The sequence below is a fragment of the Acinonyx jubatus genome, chromosome A2 (assembly GCF_027475565.1).
Source record: "Acinonyx jubatus isolate Ajub_Pintada_27869175 chromosome A2, VMU_Ajub_asm_v1.0, whole genome shotgun sequence".
NCBI classification, from domain to species: Eukaryota; Metazoa; Chordata; class Mammalia; order Carnivora; family Felidae; genus Acinonyx; species Acinonyx jubatus.
The window spans coordinates 104,139,736-104,156,959 of NC_069383.1; the positions used below are offsets into that span (position 1 = coordinate 104,139,736).

A 17,224-nucleotide genomic window follows, 5' to 3' on the forward strand; every position below is an offset into this window, starting at 1 on the left:
AGAATTGTCTTAGTATTCTCTTATAGTCCTTTTATTTCTGTAGTGTTAACGATGTCTCACTTTTATTTTTCATTTTAGTGATGAGCGTCTTCTCTTTGTCTTAGCCAGTCTACTAAAGGGCTGGCAACTTTTCAAAGAATGAGCTTCAGTTTTGTTGATTCTATTGTTTTGTTGTTCTCTGGTTCGTTTATATCTGCCCTAATCTCTTTTGTTTCATTCCCTCTGCCAGCTTTGGGTTTAGTTTGCTCATCTCCTCGTTCCCTGAGATAGTAAAGTCAGGTTGTTGATTTGAGATCTTTCTTTTCTTTTCTCTCTCTGTCTCTTTGATTTGAGATCTTTATTACTATTTAATGCAGGCATTGCAGCTATAAATATCCCTCTGAGCCCTGCCTTCACGGCATCCCATACGTTTTTGTATGTTGTGGTTTTATTTCATTCATTTCCAAGTATTTTCTAATTTCCCTGTGATGTCCTCTTTGACCTGTCAGTCACTTCCCAATGTGTTAATTTCTGCATAATTGTGAAATACCCAGTTTTCCTTCTGTTATTGATTTTCATTATTCCTTTCTATTATTGATTCCAATGTGGTTACAGAACATAATTTGCATGACCTCCCACACAGTTGAAAATCTACATATAAGTTTCTCCCAAAAGGCTTAACTACTAACAGCCTACTGTTAACCAAAAGTCTGACCCATAACATCAACAGTCGACGAACACGTTTTGTACGTTCTATGGATCACATATTGTGTTCTTACAGGACAGTAAGCTAGAGAAGAGAAAACTAAATGAAGAAAATCATAAGGAAGAGAGAACACATCTGTAATGCTGTCCTGTAGAATGTCCACCTGTCAGTGGACCTGCACAGTTCAAGTCCAGGTTGTTTCAGGGTTGACTGTCCCATTTTTACTCGATATGACCAGCCATCCACACTGTCTCATGCTCACACATTTCCCTATGGAAATGTTTCCTCAGTTTGCTCACACAGCACAGATGCCCAACTAAGTATCTTGTTTGAAGAACTACAGTTCTAGGGGCATCTGGGAGGCTCAGTCAGTTGAGCATCTGACTCTTGATTTCCGCTCAGGTCATGATCTCACGGTTTGTGAGTTCGAGCCCCGCATCGGGCTCTGTGCTGACAGAGCAGAGCCTGCTTGGGATTCTCTCTCTGCCCCTCCCCTGCTCACACTTTCTCTCTCCCTCTTTCTCTCTCAAAAAAAATAAAATAAAACTTTATAAAACCACATTGAAATGCTAATTACTTACATGTAGTAGTCGCAAAATTTATAAAATAATAAAACTCAGTCTGATTAGTTAAAAAACCATTGTTAAAACTACTAAATTAAATATTAAAATGAGACATAGTTTTACTTAAATGATACAAAATAATAAATGTGTAATATGAATTTCAGCCTATGCAAAAAAGCTTAGCAAACATTTTAAACTGGCATATGATATGATGCTTTCACATCAGGTGTTTACAACTTTAAGGCATAATGATAGTAATTTTTTCTTAGTGTAAACTATGTCACAATATTCTCAAGTTTTTTTGAAACAGAGAATATCATCTCTATAGGTATTACAGGACCAAATAATGGAAAAGACTGTGAGTTTCTTCTAGTTAAGGGTCTAAATAGGTTGACTTCAATAGAAATGTCACCAATGGAGACTCACACAGGAGCAGGTGAGGTCAGATGATGATGGGTTGGGGGTGGGGGGGAAGGGGTTGGTTCCAAGACACTGGGACACCCTAGGCCAGTGAGACGCAGCATCCCCAAGCCCCGTGATTCACATCCCAGAGAAATACAGGAAGCGACACCCAACATTGGTACCATCTATGCAACAGTGACGCCCAATCGGCTAGAAGGTAACTTAGTTCATAAGAATCTATGCTCGTCAAATAAAGCAGGAGCCTCAGAAGTATAGTTGTGATGCAGTCACATCTTTTTCAGCCATCAGAAAATGATCGCAGGGGCTTATTTGAGCTCTCCTGGTATGGATGCCAATGGAGATGTGGTCGCCCCTACAATGCAAAAAGGGAAGAGATAAGTTGACAGGGAAAGAGCAATAAAGACCACAGTTTTTGTAAATTAAGAAGTTTTTTAAGGAAAAATTTTTAAAATTTTTTTGAGAGAATTTTTTTTAAGTTTATTTATTTTGGGGTGGGGGCAGGGGCAGAGAGAGAGGGAGACACAGAATCCGAAGCCGGCTCCAGGCTCCGAGCTGTCGGCACAGAGCCCGACGTGGGACTCGAACTCATGAACCGCGAGATCATGACCTGAACCAAAGTCGGACGCTTCGCCAACTGAGCCACCTGGTGCCCCTGTATATTAAGAAATTTAACCTATTAATTTTAACTAAACGAAAGCACATGTTGCGGCTCCTGGGTGGCTCAGTTGGTTAAGTGTCCAACTCTTGGTTTGGGCTCTGGTCATGATCTCCTGGTTCATGGGATCAAGCCTCATGTCAGGCTCTGTACTGACAGTGTAGAGCCTGCTTGGGATTCTCTCTCCCTCTCTCTCTCTGTCCCTCCCCCACTTGCTCTCTATCTCTCTCAAAATAAATAAAAACAAACTTAAAAAAATAAAGAAAGCACATGTTTCTGTACCTACTTTTGAAAACTACTCCTGACGTCTACATAAAAATGTAACGCATGGTCCCACCACAAGCCAAGCACAAATCATACGGGAAACCTCCGTCTGCAGTCCGTGCACCACTGGACAAGGGCAGGGGCCCCGTCCATCTTCTGGTCTGTGTCCCCGTGTGCTGAAAAGGCCCCGTGGACACTGACAGAAATGTGCTGAGCTGAACTCAAAGGGAAGGAGCGGGCAGGACGAAGGGTCCCTGTGCTTCCCCAGCCCCAGAGGACACGGCCTGGCTCCTTCCTTTGCACCAAGGGCCTTCAGCAATGCTGGCTCTTTCAAACTAGAAATTTGGGCCAGCAGCGATGGGCCAGCTTTCCAGTATACCAAAGACACACCTAGAACGGCTGCAAAAATTGCAGTAAGGAAAAAAAAAAAAAGCATCAGTAAGAAGCCTGGCTGAGATCCAGAAAGAGCCAGGTTCTCAGGGGAGGGCTTTCCAGTCAGAGGGAAAAGGCAAGTTCTGGGTTGGCTGTTGCGGTTGATCAAGTTAAAAGCCAAGACCGACCGACAGGAGAAGAAACAGGAACCAGAAGAGAAGGGCCCGGGGCACGGGAGATTCTGGCGAGGACAGGAGCCTCAGCGACCCAGGGGCAGGGAGGCAGGGGCACCCAGTCACAGGTGACAAGGGCTGTATGGCTTCCCCAGCCTTTCTGTTCCTCTGAGATCAGATGATGATGGGGGGGGGGGGGGGGGGGTGGCGGGGAAGGGGTTGGTTTCCCCTTTCTCTACTTTAAGCACAGGGATGATGTAGCACGTGCCATGATTTGTTTCCTGATAGAAAAGTTTATAAACTCGTGCTAATATCAGGGGAGAATTCCTTGACTGGATCATCTATTTCACTGGCAGTAAAGTAAGTTCCACCTACTTACTGAAGGCAGTGCAGAAAGACCATGACAATCATCCTGCTATATCGCTGGGGGGGGGGGGGGGCGGGGGGGAACCTGTGAACCTGCCGCCCATGCGGGAGCTTCCCTGCGCCCCCACCGCCCAGGGCCAGGTCATTCCTGTCCCATTATCGAGACCTCTGTCACCGTGTGTAACCAAACGGGTCTCTGGACTAAACCAGGGCGTCTGTCTCTCTCTCCCCTCCCCCCCCCCCCCCCCCCCCCCGTCTTGGAGAATGCGCATAAGACAGCAAAAGAATCTTGACGGACTTGCTCCTTCTCTTTGTGCCCGCAAACTGTGTTCCCAGGACGCTGATTTTTAAGTGTCGCTGGCGCCCCCTTGCGGTTAGAACACATGCAGTTCGGAGAAAGACGGTCAGGCTGCCCAGAAGCTTCAGCTTCAGAGCTAACTACCTCCGTCCATCGATATTTTTGCGTGGGGGACACTTTTCATATTTGGGCGCACTCGGTTTCTCTAGAAGTACTCACTTGGAGAAGGAGAATCTGTAACAAAGAACAAGTACAGGAGGTCAATTTAGTCAAAGAGAGTTGGTACTAAATGAATTAGCACTTTGGGGGGCACCTGGGTGGCTCAGTGGGTTAAGCGTCTGACTCTTGATTTCGGCTCAGGTCGTGATCTCACGGTTTGTGATTGCAAGTCCCGCATCCAGCTCTGTGGTGACAGTATGGAGCCTGCTTGGGATTCTCTCTCTCTCTCTCTCTCTCTCTCTCTCTCTGCACCTCCCCCCACTCGCACTCTTTCTCCCTCTCAAAAATAAATTTTAAAAGCATTAGTACTTTAAATTTTTTTAATGTTTATTTATTTTTGAGAGAGAGACAGACAGAGCATGGGCAGAGAGAGAGGGAGACACAAAATGCGAAGCAGGCTCTAGGCTCTGAGATGTTGGCACAGAGCCCACGTGGGGCTTGAACTCACGAACCGTGAGATCATGACCTGAGCTGAAATCGGATGCTTAACTAACTGAGCCACCCAGGTGCCCCAAGAATTAATACTTTAAATAATCACTTAAAAGACTTCGTTAAAGGCTGTATCAGTGAAAACACTGAGCCACAGAACACAACCAGCATGGAAAAGTTCCAAAGTGCACTTTTTATTGGCATCAAATGTGAACTTGTCACACATCCATTTTACGACGGAGAGAAGACACATCATCAATAGAAGTGGCCGGGCCCCCGTGGTGGGGGCACGAAGCAGGTGCACGGACAACATCCCCTCACGTGGGGTCTGTCGGGAGTGGCTACCCTCAGAGTAAGGGACTGGCTGGCAAAGGCAGGCAGAGACCTTGCTGACAAACATACACATAAAGTGCTTCAGATGCTTGTAGAGACATAACACATCTCCTTCCTTCTTAACCAAAGAAATGAAGCCTCAAGAGAAAAAAACAAGCTGCCTACAGGCAAATGCCCAATAATCACCGAGCCACAGAAAGTAAACAATACTCGATGGGCTTTACGATGGATGTAGCCAAAACTAAGACTAATTCCACCCGTCGCTATCACTGGTAAAAATCAAAACTAATATAGTATTTGGAACATCTAATTACAGGGACACTTCCAAACTATTCAGAATTTAATAACAAAGTTTAAGAAATGTGGATAATGGGAGGAGGGGTTTACACCTGGGTGGATCAGTCGGTTAAGCATCCGACTTCGGCTCAGGTCATGATCTCACAGTCTGTGAGTTAAAGCCCCGCGTCGGGCTCTGTGCTGACAGCTTAGAGCCTGGAGCCTGCTTTGGATTCTGTGTCTCCCCCTCTCTTTGCCCCTTCCCCACGTATACTCTGTCTCTCTTTCTCGCTCAAAAATAAACACTAAAAAAAATTTTTTTTAAATAAAAAGAGTTAAAAAAAAAAAAAGAAATGTGGATAACAGAATAATTTCAAGTTTGAACCATGAGTTCTGTGTACAGACCTAAGGGCTTCTTATGAACCTGCCCCAAAGGGGACCGGCTGCCTACACAGAAGTTCACGCATCATAGGGGCCAGGATCTTAGATCCAAGGACACTAAATGTGATATCGTTTGGTATCTTATTTGTCTGTGTGTATGTGACATATCAAAAGATTTGAAATTAAAAGAAAACGTAAAGGGACACCTGGATGGCTCAGTGGGTTAAGTCTCTGACTCTTGATTTCGGCTCAGGTCATGATCTCAAGGTTCGTGGGTTTGAGCCCCGCGTCGGGCTCTACGCTGACAACACACGGGGGGCCCTGCCTGGGATTTTCTCTCTCCGTCTCTCTCTGCCCCTCCCTTGCTCTCTCTCTCTGTCTCTCTCAAAGCCACAGCGATCATGACTCATGCGATTCGCGTGAATAAAGAGGAGAAAAGCAAAACCTGTACAATCCTCCTGAGTATGTGTGACCTCCACGCTTCTGTAGGATTTTACGTGGTGTTTAGATTACTCAGCTCGAGATCCAAAATGAGAAAGAAAAAGCCCGAGGGGCCGTCCCAAGGAACCGAAACCACAGCAGACAGGGACTGTGGGGTGCACTTCACCTTGAGCGTCCTCGGAGCCCTCGGGCAGCTCCGGGTCTGGGTTCAGGCCTGCACCCTGGAGCCCTCCGGCGTCTTGCGCAGATGTGGATGGTGGGGCTGCTCCCGGTGTCCGCAGGGCCCTCCCGTCCGAGTCAGCTCGTTGCTGCAACCACTCATCTTTGTACCCATTGCTGATAAGTTTGGAAAAGTTGGTGGGTGAACTGGTTTTTTGCCCGGGCCTCAAAAAGAGAGAAATTAATGCCAAACTTCAGTACAAAGGTTAATGACAATCCAGAACAGTCCGCAGTGAGCATACTGCTAATAACTTGGATATGTTATCGCCCCTTAAAACCCCTTAATTCTCTGTCCCTCTCTCTGTCTCTGTCTCTCTCTCCCTCCCTCTCTCTCTCTCTCTCTCTCCTTTCTCGATGTCTCTCTCCCTGAGTTCAGCATAAGAAAATACACTTGGTGGGCACTTGGGTGGCTCAGTCAGTTAATCACCCAACTTCAGCTGAGGTCACGATCTCACGGTCCGTGGGCTTGAGCCCCGTGTCGGGCTCTGCGCTGACGGCTCAGAGCCTGGAGCCTGCTTCGGATTCTGCGTCTCCCTCTCTCTCTGCCCCTCCCCCACTAGTACTCTGTCTCCCTCGCTCTCAAAAATGAACAGATGTTAAAAAGAATTTTTTTTAAAGAAAACGCACTTGCTATCATCCCCGTATGTGCCGAGAGCCTGCAGAATCCACCTTCCACCACCTGTCTTCGGGACATCCAAGTAGAAAACTAATGATGCTGCTTTTTTCGCAGGGACGAAACCTTCACACCCCCCTCCCCTGATCGTGACGGGTTGCCCGGACTCTACCATTTCTTTCACGAATGACTGCTTTCTTAATGAGATCTTCCTTGACGTTAATGATCATCTGCCGGTCAAGCCCCTGGCTGGTTGACACAGTGGAGCCTATGGCTCCTGGCCTCGGGGTCAAGAGTTCGAGCCCCACGTTGGGTGTAGAGATTGCTTAAATAAATAAACTCCAAAAACAAAAGATGATCTACCACTCTCTGCACAGCTTTGCCTTCTATCTGCCATTAAGTCAGCGACTGCACATTCGCGGGTCTCACCTACGCTGAAGAGTGACAGGGGCCTCGGACGTGGATGGAGTCGGACAGGTGACACAGGTCACCTGCTCTCTCTGAGCCTCGGGCTCCTAACCTGCAAATCACTCTGTGGTGAAGGGTATTCCCAGTGTCCCCCACCCTCTAAGTGTATATTTTCTCCACCCCCAGTGTCAGCGTGGTGCTCTCAGGTCTGTCCTGCTGTTTATCTCCCACGGGACCGGAGGCTGCAGGAGGAACCAGTCGGATAACTGGTGACGTGACTTCTGGCACTAACTGGGGTTCTGCCAGCCGTGCACAGTCAGAGCACCCACCGCCAGCTGCGGACACGGGGTCCAGGCCTTGGTGACAGATAAAGTCAGGATGGGACAACACACTCACGTAAGGCTGATGGCCCCGAATTTAAAAGGCGAGCCTTGCTGAGGACAGGGTCCCCAGGGGCGTCTCGGGCAGGACACAGGCTCACGGAGACAGAACCACTGGTTGGAGAAGTTCGGCACCCACACGGCGAAGACGTGGATGGGGACAGCTGTGCTCCACGGGGCCACGACGGATGTCAGGGGGGAAGGACCAGCGAAGGAGGAGCCCTGTGGGCAAGGCCGGGCTACGGGGCGTGACATCAACGTCGTGTCTCCGACACATGTTGCCAGGAAGCCAGCATCATTAGGCCGCCACCAGCCCAGGGCCTTGTTGCCATCATTGTCACTTTGTCCCCCAGACAGAGCACCGAAGAGACCAAACCTGAACCTGACCCAGACAGCACTCACTCTGTCCGTGCACTTACATGGGAGGGAAGGACAGTCTGCTTCCTGCAGGCTCTTTGGGGCCAAGCGGGGTCCCCACTTTGCTCGGGTACTTGGAGTTGATGGCAGGTAGCCGCACCTGTTGAGGGAAAACAGGAGAAGGAGACTCACAGACGGTGGAGAAGGACCGTCTGTGAGCGTGGTCATTACATCACCGGCCACACAACTTGACAAAAGTCCCATAAAACGGTTATGTCATGGAGACTCTCCATGATTCGGCAGCAGTTGCCGGGCCTGGCTGCAAAGGGCCTTGGGAGTGTGGGGGCCACGGACCGGCTCTGCGCCCTGATGGTGGTGGAGGTAATACAATGGGTGCATTTGTCAAAACTCCTGGAACGGTGCTCGGTAAAAAGGTGTAGATTAGATTGTAACGAAATAGGGGAAAATGCTACAGGAAAACAGAAAAAAATGAACAGGGAAACAAGGATGCCCACAAACCCAGGGATGTATTGCAAACATTCACAGGAAGACAAGGGGGGGCCTTTGGGAAAGACGAGACACGATCCTGCAGGTGTGTGAGACCCCATAATGCTGGCCGTCCACGGGTGACATTTTGGCCGAAATATTGTCTCCTGTCTGCCACATGTCAACTCTGCGTCCCAGATCCACGCCCGGAGGCCCAGAGAGGAAGAGCAGGGGAACAGCCAGGCCCTCACCAGAGGCTGGGGTTGGACACTCGTCAAATCCAGCACAACCTACAAGGTTCACTTGGTGGCTCGCGCCCGTCCACGTTCAAGGTCTTACTCTAGCTGTGCCAAAGGCCTGCGGGCTGTGGGCGGTTCCGGCGAGCTGTGCACGGAAGCAAGGTGAAGATACAGGGCTGCTGTCCGGGTCGTCCCTGACGGGCGCCCGTCCCCCTGGTTGTCACCCACACCTCGCACACAGCTTCCGTCAATGGCTCCAGAGATGACCCCGCCTGATGGGGGGCTGTGCGGCCTTTAGCATTTCAAAGGTCCCCTAGACGTGTGCTGTGGCACCCAGGGATCCTGAAAACAGTCCACATCGGGGCGCCTGGGGGGCTCAGTCAGTTAAGCGTCCCACTCTTGATTTCAGCTCGGGTCTTGATTTCACCGTTTGTGAGTTCCAGCCCCGCATCGGGCTCTGTGCTGACAGTGCGGAGGCTGCTTGGGATTCTCTCCCTCTCTCTCTGCCCACCACCCCCCCCCCAACCAAAATAAATAAATAAATAATTTTTTAAAAAATCCGGGGACACCAGGGTGGCTCAGTCAGTTAAACGTCCTACTTCGGTTCAGGCCAGGATCTCACGGTTCGTGGGTTCTGGCCCTGCGTCGGGCTCTGTGCTGACAGCCTGCTTCGGATTCCGTGTCTCCCTCTCTCTCTGCCCCTCCCCACTCTCAAAATAATAAACATTTAACACACAGAACCATGAACGAGACACACAGCCATCGGCTACATGGCTTATTCAGGGAGCCGCAAGCAGGGGGACGCTGCTGTCAGACACCCATCACCTTTTTTTTCTCCTCACGTTCCTCCGCCTCCCTCTGCCAGACGGTTTTCACGTCAAAGTTGAAAGGCCCTCTTCTGGACTCATAGTTACTGTTGTTCTGATCGGGGTTAAACTCTTCATACACCATGTAATCCGGCATGGAGATGGCAGGGATCCTGCAGAAACAGGTGGGAGCACCCAGCCTGGTGCCACTTCCTTGCCTCCCTCCTTTCTTCCTCCCCTCCCCCTCCTCTTCCTGTCCATCTCCCTCCCTCCCCCTCCCTTCCCTCTCCTTCAGGCAGGCTTGGGGGACTCTGTGATCACTTATGCCACACCCCTGCCCAACTGTGGACTGCCTCACCACCTGGCGGGCTTAGTTGATTAAGCGTCAGACTTTGGCTCAGGTCATGATCTCATGGTTCATGGGTTTGAGCCCCACATCGGGCTCTGTGCTGACAGCTCTGAGCCTGGAGTCTGCTTGGGATTCTCTCTTTCTCTCCCCCCAGCCCTGCTCAATCTCTCTTTCTCTCAAAATAAATACACAAACCTTAAAAATAAATAAATGAATGAATGAAATGCACAGTGAGCTACCCTCTCGCTACAGAGATGGCCCAGGAGGCCTTGGGATACTCACTGCCTCTGCTCGGCCGTGGGCGGCTTGCTGTGGTGAATGTACCAGTCCGGCAGGAAGTACGCAACCGGGGAGGCTTTCCTGGTCCCGGCCACCACCAGGTGCTTCAGCAGATCTCAGAGCCAAAAAGACGCAGCTGTGAGCACACAGGTCACCATTGACAGTGGTGTGTGTGTGTGGGGGGGGTGCCCTGTGACTTCCAGGGTCACCTCTGGGCTCTCAGGACTGTGCCTGGTCCCCGCCTGCCCATGCACGTACCCAGATGTGCGCCCCTCCCCCCAAATCCTGCCCAGCTACTGAGCTGGCACCCGTGTGTGCCGACACCCATCATCCCAGGTGACATCCGTGGGGACACAGGGACTGCGGGCTGGCTGCCCCCCTCACCTACCCCTGCACAGTCCGACTGCTCTCCGTGGCTGTGCAGCTGTCCTTGCAGGCTTCCCAGGGAACGTGGGTGAGGGGAGCTGGTAATCAGGGCCTCCCCTTGGAGTCCCGGGACAGGGACAGAGCCTGAGACCCACCCTGCTGCCGAACCCCCTGCCTTGCTGGGGGCCCAAAGGGGTCAACAGGAAGGCGGGGACGGCGGGGTTGGGGAGGTCTGGCCCTGCTTGCTCCTGAGCCAGCTGTCACTGATTGCTTAGGATCCGTGGGGAATGTTTAGCACTTTATGTCGCTTTTGGTTTTCAGATATTTCAGATTAGGGGAAAGTGGCAGGAACAGCATGGATTCCTCTTGGCCTCCTCCAGATGCTCGTGTCTCATTTCACCTTTGCTGCCTCCCTCTCTCCCTCCCTCTTCCTCCCCCCGCCCCCATTGGTATTGTCACTGTCCCTGCTGTTTGGGGGCAGTTAGGGACCCCCTCGCAGACCTGAGGGCAGCAGGCTCTAGAGGACAGTTGTCACATGATCCCAGCCCACAATCCGCACCAGGAAGTCAGTGTCACATGATCCCAGCCCACAATCCGCACCAGGAAGTCAGTGCACACGCGACTGTCTTGTCTAACCTTGCAGACCCATCCAGATTGTGCTGGCAATCCTACTGACTTTCCCTAAACCAGTGGCAGGGGAGCGGGGAGTGGGGTGGAAGGACATCACAGTCCTGTCCCAGCCTTGCATGGAGTGAGTGGAATGGGTTGTTCTGGGCTTTTCTAAAGCCTTTCGGGGCTGACCCCTGCCCCTGCTCGACAGTCTCTGAGCATGACCAGGCAGTATTTCTCGGACAAATCACAGGTCGAGGCGGACGTTCCCCACCATCGCTGCAGACACCCGTGCAGGGTCTTTGTTATTGAAAACACATTAGAACCCAGGACGAGGGCAATGAGGATAAGCCGTGGGAATGGGCCCCGGGAATGGGCCACAGGTATGGGCCACGGGAATGGGCCATGGGAACGAGCCACGGGAATGGGCCCCGGGAATGGTCCACGGGAATGGGCCGTGGGAATGGGCACTGGGCACGCTGGAGAGCCGGCTGTCCCCACAAGGCCATCGAAGTTGCAGGGACACACCTTCTGCGAGTGACAATGACATGGGGCGGGTAACCCCTGCAAAGGTGCCTCTCACAAGCCAGTTCTGCACATTGAGTCTCATCAGTGCTGTTGTCAACAGTGGGCACATCCTGCAGGTTACACACACCCCGCGCTGCGTCCGCCACCCCTGGCGTCCCAAGGCTTTGGGCAGAACTTCTAGGTTCTTCAACAACATATTTACATGGAGGAAAGGGTGACCAGCGTGACCCAATCCCCTTGTTTACGCAGCAGGGACCCTGGGGAGCGTGTGGGGTTCTTACCGGGCCGGCCACCTCGCTTCGCGAGCTTCACATACTCCGAGTCGGTTTCCTTGATCCAGTACCTGCGCGGCCCCGGCAGGTGCCCGTTGGGAGGCTCACTCAAGTCACTGAGGCCGGGGATCTGGGAAGCCGGGGGGGCGCCCATGGGCTTCTCAGACCGCTTCACGGGAAGGTGGTAATACCAGTCTGGAGGAGAGGGGCCGGAGGCCCACTTGTTACCCAGAGTTGAAGTTGGTGTGCCCCACTGCCCACAACATAGCCATGCCAGGGAGAGCATCTCACCCTCCACAGGACACCAGCATGGGAGAAACCACCACAGGACATTTGCACTGAAGATACCTCCACCGGACACCAGCGTGGGAGAACCCACCATGGGACATTTGTATAGGAGAAACCACCACGGGACATCACTATGGGAGAAACTTCCACGGGACATCAGTACAGGAGATACCACCATGGGACATTTGCACAGGAGAAACCACCACAGGAATCAGCACAGGAGACACCGCCACAGGACATTTGCACAGGAGACACCATCACAGGAGACCAGTGGGGAGAAAATGCTCTCTTTTGAATGCCTGCGCTGAGGTTGTGTGGGTTAAGCCGCTGATCCCACCCAAAGGAAGTTCTCCCTCTATGAGGCCCTGCTGTTCCTCTGCTACAGGCTGCACATCTGCTCCAAAGAGGTAGAAACAGGGTGTCCTCCAAGGTACCAGATCCCCTCCTGTGTGTCCCCTGCTCTCTTTCCTCTGTGGAACTGGCAGTAAACTGCATTTCTGGATATATTGGGGAATACACATTCCCGCAAAGTCCACACTCACTTAAAACACTGCAGGCCAGCGTCCGGGACATGTGGCCAGTGCTGGCCAAGATCTGTTGAACTCAGTATACTAAAAACGCTGAGATACAAAAACCATCACAGCAGCAGCAGCCTCAGAGAGCGAGGCCAGCAGCCTGCCAGGAGCAGGAAGAGGCAGGACCGGACCCCGTGGGGAGCCCCCCCCCCCACCTCCCACGTCCCACGCCCTGGGACCAGAGCCCAGGTGGGCCACCTCTCAGACGTGGGAACCCCAGCACATAAACCTCTCTGCTCCTTTCATCTGCATTGAGGCCACAGTGGGGCCCCACGAGCGAGAAGTCACAAGTGCAAGGGGACAAGCAGAAGCCAGGACCTCGGCCAGGCAGCCACGTGTTATGGAAGACCTCCTCGGACCGCGGGCACATGAGGTGGCTGAGCCTAGCTCCCGGGAAATCTTAAGTGGGTCCCACAGAGTTGGAGCGTGGTGAGCAAGGACCAAGGGGACAGGAGGTGCGGCACTGCACAGATGAACCAGAGGAGAAGGAAGGCAGCCCACTGTCTGCCCTTACTCCCTTCCTCAGTCTGAACCCCACAAGCCACGGGGCCCCTAAGTGGGCGCAGGAGCTGAGAGCATCCAGGACGGCCCTGCCAGGCACAAGAGGTGGGGGCGGAACCCCAGAGACCTTCAGTGACCAGGGTCCACCTATGATTCCGCAGCGAGAAGACATTGGGGACACCCGGACTACGGGTGCTTCAGGTGACTCTGTAGCAGAAACGGATTAGTCCAAATGTAAGAAAAAATATCCCTGCTGATTGAAAACTTGGGAAACAAAGTGAAGGAAGAATGTAAAATACAACAGATGCCATTAATGTGACACACGCAACTCATACATTTACGAGCACTTATTGGAATGCGCTGTCACAGATTCATGAACTTCAGGGTCTAACACAGTGCCAGGCTCCCAACAGGTGTGATGAATAATAGTATGTGTCACCTAGGCTGGGCCATGGTGCCCAGATTTTTGGTCAAATGTTTTCTAGATGCTTCTGTGAAGATATTTTTCAGATGAGATTCACATTTACGTTAGTGGACTCTGATTAAAGCAGATTGCCCTCCATAATGTGGGTGGGCCACATCTAACCAGTGGAAGGCTTTAAGAGAAAAAGACTGAGGTCTTCCAGGGGGAGGGAGGAATTTTACAGCTCTTCCCTGCAGATTCTATGTGAGCTGGTTCCTCTTTCAAGATAGATGATAGATAAATAGATAGATAGATAGATAGATAGATAGATAGATAGATAGACAGACATACGTCCTATTGGTTCTGTTGCTCTGGAGAACTCTAATACAGTAGGAGCACAAGAAAACCGTGTTGAAGAAGTTGATTCATGTAACACACAAGGAGCTCACGAATGATTGTCTTCTAAAGGTAAGAGCTTACATATCCGATTTCCACCTGTAACTAAAGCTGGGTTCGCTGCATCAAAACGAATGATGTTTAAACATAAAAATTAATGTCTAAAGGACAGTAATGAGCTGAAACAACATTATGCTTTTGAGAATGGAAGAAAGCACTGGGAAAGGTCTAAAGAATGGAGAAGCTCACAGATCATTGGAGCTTTAGGAGGAAGCACAAAGCAGCTTCCTACACTCATCATATTCTGCTCAAAAATTTTCTCTTTTAGAAGGAAGGCACGCACTCTTTGCTTTATTTTTCCTCTCTGTGTTTTGATTACTAATTAATCCACAGGGAACAGTGTACCTTCCAGTTCTCATTACTGGAAGCTTCAGGCAGGCACTGAATCTACTCCAGTAGGGCATTTATAACTGAGCAAAGGAGCACACACACCACACATATACACACACACAGTGAAAACAATGAGAGCTGTCTTGTAACTTCCATCACTTAGAAATTATTAGTACTTTTATAACAAGTACTATCATTACTAAGGTGATCAATTACTATCATTTGGATTTCTTTGTTTCTTTTTTTCTTTTTTAACCACCAGGTTGGGTATCATGTAGGTCTTTTATTTTTTAAGCAGCTCTTTTTATTCATTTTTATTTTTTAGAGAGAGCACAAGCAGAGGAGAGGAGCAGAGAGAGAGAGAGAGAGAGAGAGCGAATCTTAAGCAGGCTCCGCGCTCAGCACAGAGCCCAACACACGGCTCGGTTCCACGATCCTGGGGATCCTGAGCTCAACTGACTGAGCCACCCAGGCGCCCCTCCCTGACTCCCCACCTGCAGGACAGGAGCACCTCATGTTATCAATAAGGAGAAGGCAGACAGGGGCTCTGACACCCAAGACCAGGGGCTGTCAGACTTCTAGTCACAGGGCAGGATTACGTGCCCACTTAGCCCCGCAGACGGCCATATTCCTGCCTTTGGGCTGCGGCCACCTTGCAGAGCAGGGGTTAAAACCTGGGCAGAGGAGCCCCCATGGGAGGTGCCATCCTGGGCTAGTGTGAGGTCTATCAATAAGGGTTAATGATACCTCGTCAAGTCATTTTGAGGTTAAGGGTCAGTGTATAAAAGTGCTTAGGATGGTACCTGCCATTTGTCAGTGTCCATTGGTGTTGTGTATACAGGGGAAGCCACTAACTAAGGCTTGGAGAAGTCACATATAGGCTGAGAGCCAATGGAGGCAAAGAGGAACCTGTCAGCCCTCCCCCCAAAACACACACCCATGTGCCCAGCACAGCCACGGTGTCACCAAAAGCAGTCAGTCAGATCTCACAAGCTCATTTAGAAATGCCACGGCCAGGCTTCCTAACACCTCTGAGCAGATGTGAGTGAGGCAGGTGACTGCCAGCTCCCGCCCTGTGGCTCCCAGCGGAGCATCAAATCCTCTTGTCCAGCCTTTCATCCCGCCCTCACAAAAGGGGGAGAACCCTCACAAAAGGGGGAGAAATCGGGGCCCTAGGTGGCTCAGTCAGTTAAGGGCCAACTTCGGCCCAGGTCATGATCTTGAGGTGCTTGGGTTCGAGCCCCGAGTCGGGCTCTGTGCTGACAGCTCGGAGCCTGGAGCCTGCTTCGGATCCTGTGTCTCCCTCTCTCTCTGCCCCTCCCCTGCTCATGCTCTCTCTCTCTCTCTCTCTCTCAAAAATAAATAAACATTAACTAAAATTTTTAAAAAGGAGGGGATCAAAACAAGAGTCCCAGACAGACCACAGCATGCACCTCTTTTTCCTTCCGTTCTGCCCAGCTTCAAACCCTGCTAATGAGAAGCCCCACTGCCCCACCAGCCTCCACCCAATTTTTGTTTTCTGCATCCAGCACGTAAATGTGGAGACGATTAAAGTACTAGCGGGAGATGGGTGGTGAGATAGGAAGTCCCTGGATCAACACTGGGGGAAGCAGCTTACCAACGGTCAAACCATTTACAGGAAAATTGCAGAGATCTTACCCCCCAGCAGCTGAGACAACACTGGGAAACCTGGTTTTCTTTTGTCGAAAATAAAGAAAAAGAAGACTAGCTGTGTTTTTGCTTCCCCCCCCCCCCTTTTCTTTTAATGTCTCCCTTTAAGCTGCTTTGACCCTGGGGCACAGAAGCAGCTCTCTTTGAGGGTATCCCGTTAGTTTCACCCCAGCCCCACGTGCCCACACGCTCAGGACGCTGGGCTGGGGGCCAGCCCTCCCTCGGCAGAGCGAACACGAATGCGGTCTCTGTTAGCTGGACACTCACCGCAAGGAGCATAGCGGCTGGTGGCGCCCTGCAGCTCCTTGTTTGTGTTCCTCATGCGGGCCTAAAGGCGACAGGCTGGACCAGGTGACCACGGGTGAGGAGGGAACCGCCCCTGGTGCTGACTGTAGAGGCCACTTCCGAGGGCCTGCCCTCTCCGTCCACCTCCACCTGACAGGTATGCAGGCTCTAGTCATTAAGGAAGGGCATACACGACCCCATGCAGCAGGGGCATGTGCATGCTGGTATACAGCAGGAGCACGTCCATGCCTTGTATACATCAGGGGCATATGCATGCTGGTATACATCAGGAGCACCTCATCAGGGGCACGTGCACGCGGGTACACAGCAGGGAGGGGCACGTTCACGCAGGCACACAACAGGGGACAGCAGGTGACAGCCGGTACGCATCAGGAGGCCATCCACACAGGTATACAGCAGGGGCATACACACTCTCGTATACACAGGAGCATATCCATGCCAGGTATACAGCAGAGGGAAGTCTGTGTCCGGTAGTCAGCAGGGGCACACGACACGGGTACACAGCAGGAGTTTATCCACACGGGTATAAGGCAGGGGCACGACGACACGGGTATACAGCAGGAGGCCATCCGCGCGGGTATACAGCAGGGGCACGACCACACTGGTATACAGCAGGAGCACATCCACGCCGCCGGGTATACAGCAGGGGCACGTCCATGCGGGTACACAGCTGGGCAGCGTGTGATCGCGTGGCGGCGGGACTCATGCAGGTGGCCAGGTGCTCTCCGGGCACGGGGTGACAGGTGGCCCCCGCCCCGCCCCCTGCCTCCCGCCCCGCTCACCCGCCGGCGGAGGGTCTCCCTGAATGCTGTGCGCACCGCCGGAGACGACTCTGCCCACGGGCGGCTGGGGCCAGCGCAGCCCAGCCCACACTCCCAGCGGGCGCGAAACCACAACAACATGCG

The 17,224-nt window shown here is 51.7% G+C and overlaps 1 protein-coding gene across 1 annotated transcript; it reads right to left on the minus strand.

The window, feature by feature from the left end:
• Positions 1 to 1,347: 1,347 nt before the first annotated feature.
• CA2H7orf57 (chromosome A2 C7orf57 homolog) lies at positions 1,348 to 17,224 on the minus strand. Its single transcript, XM_027046036.2, has 9 exons — positions 17,102 to 17,224; positions 16,281 to 16,448; positions 11,799 to 11,984; positions 10,018 to 10,129; positions 9,406 to 9,559; positions 7,918 to 8,015; positions 6,045 to 6,262; positions 4,019 to 4,033; positions 1,348 to 2,023 (listed from the first exon to the last, which is right to left on the minus strand). Exons 2-9 carry the CDS (start codon positions 16,333 to 16,335, stop codon positions 1,977 to 1,979), a joined length of 885 nt encoding a protein of 294 aa, XP_026901837.2. The 5' UTR covers positions 16,336 to 16,448; positions 17,102 to 17,224; the 3' UTR covers positions 1,348 to 1,976.

Excerpts from the sequence above, each read along its gene's own strand:
- CA2H7orf57 (XM_027046036.2), bottom strand. The coding sequence starts at position 16,335 with ATGAGGAACACAAACAAGGAGCTGCAGGGCGCCACCAGCCGCTATGCT. Across the intron at positions 8,016-9,405 it reads AACGTGAGGAGAAAAAAAAG|GTGCGGCTACCTGCCATCAA; the intron begins GTGATGGGTGTC and ends TTCCCTCAACAG. Across the intron at positions 6,263-7,917 it reads AGACTGTCCTTCCCTCCCAT|GCCCGGGCAAAAAACCAGTT; the intron begins GTAAGTGCACGG and ends TCTCTTTTTGAG.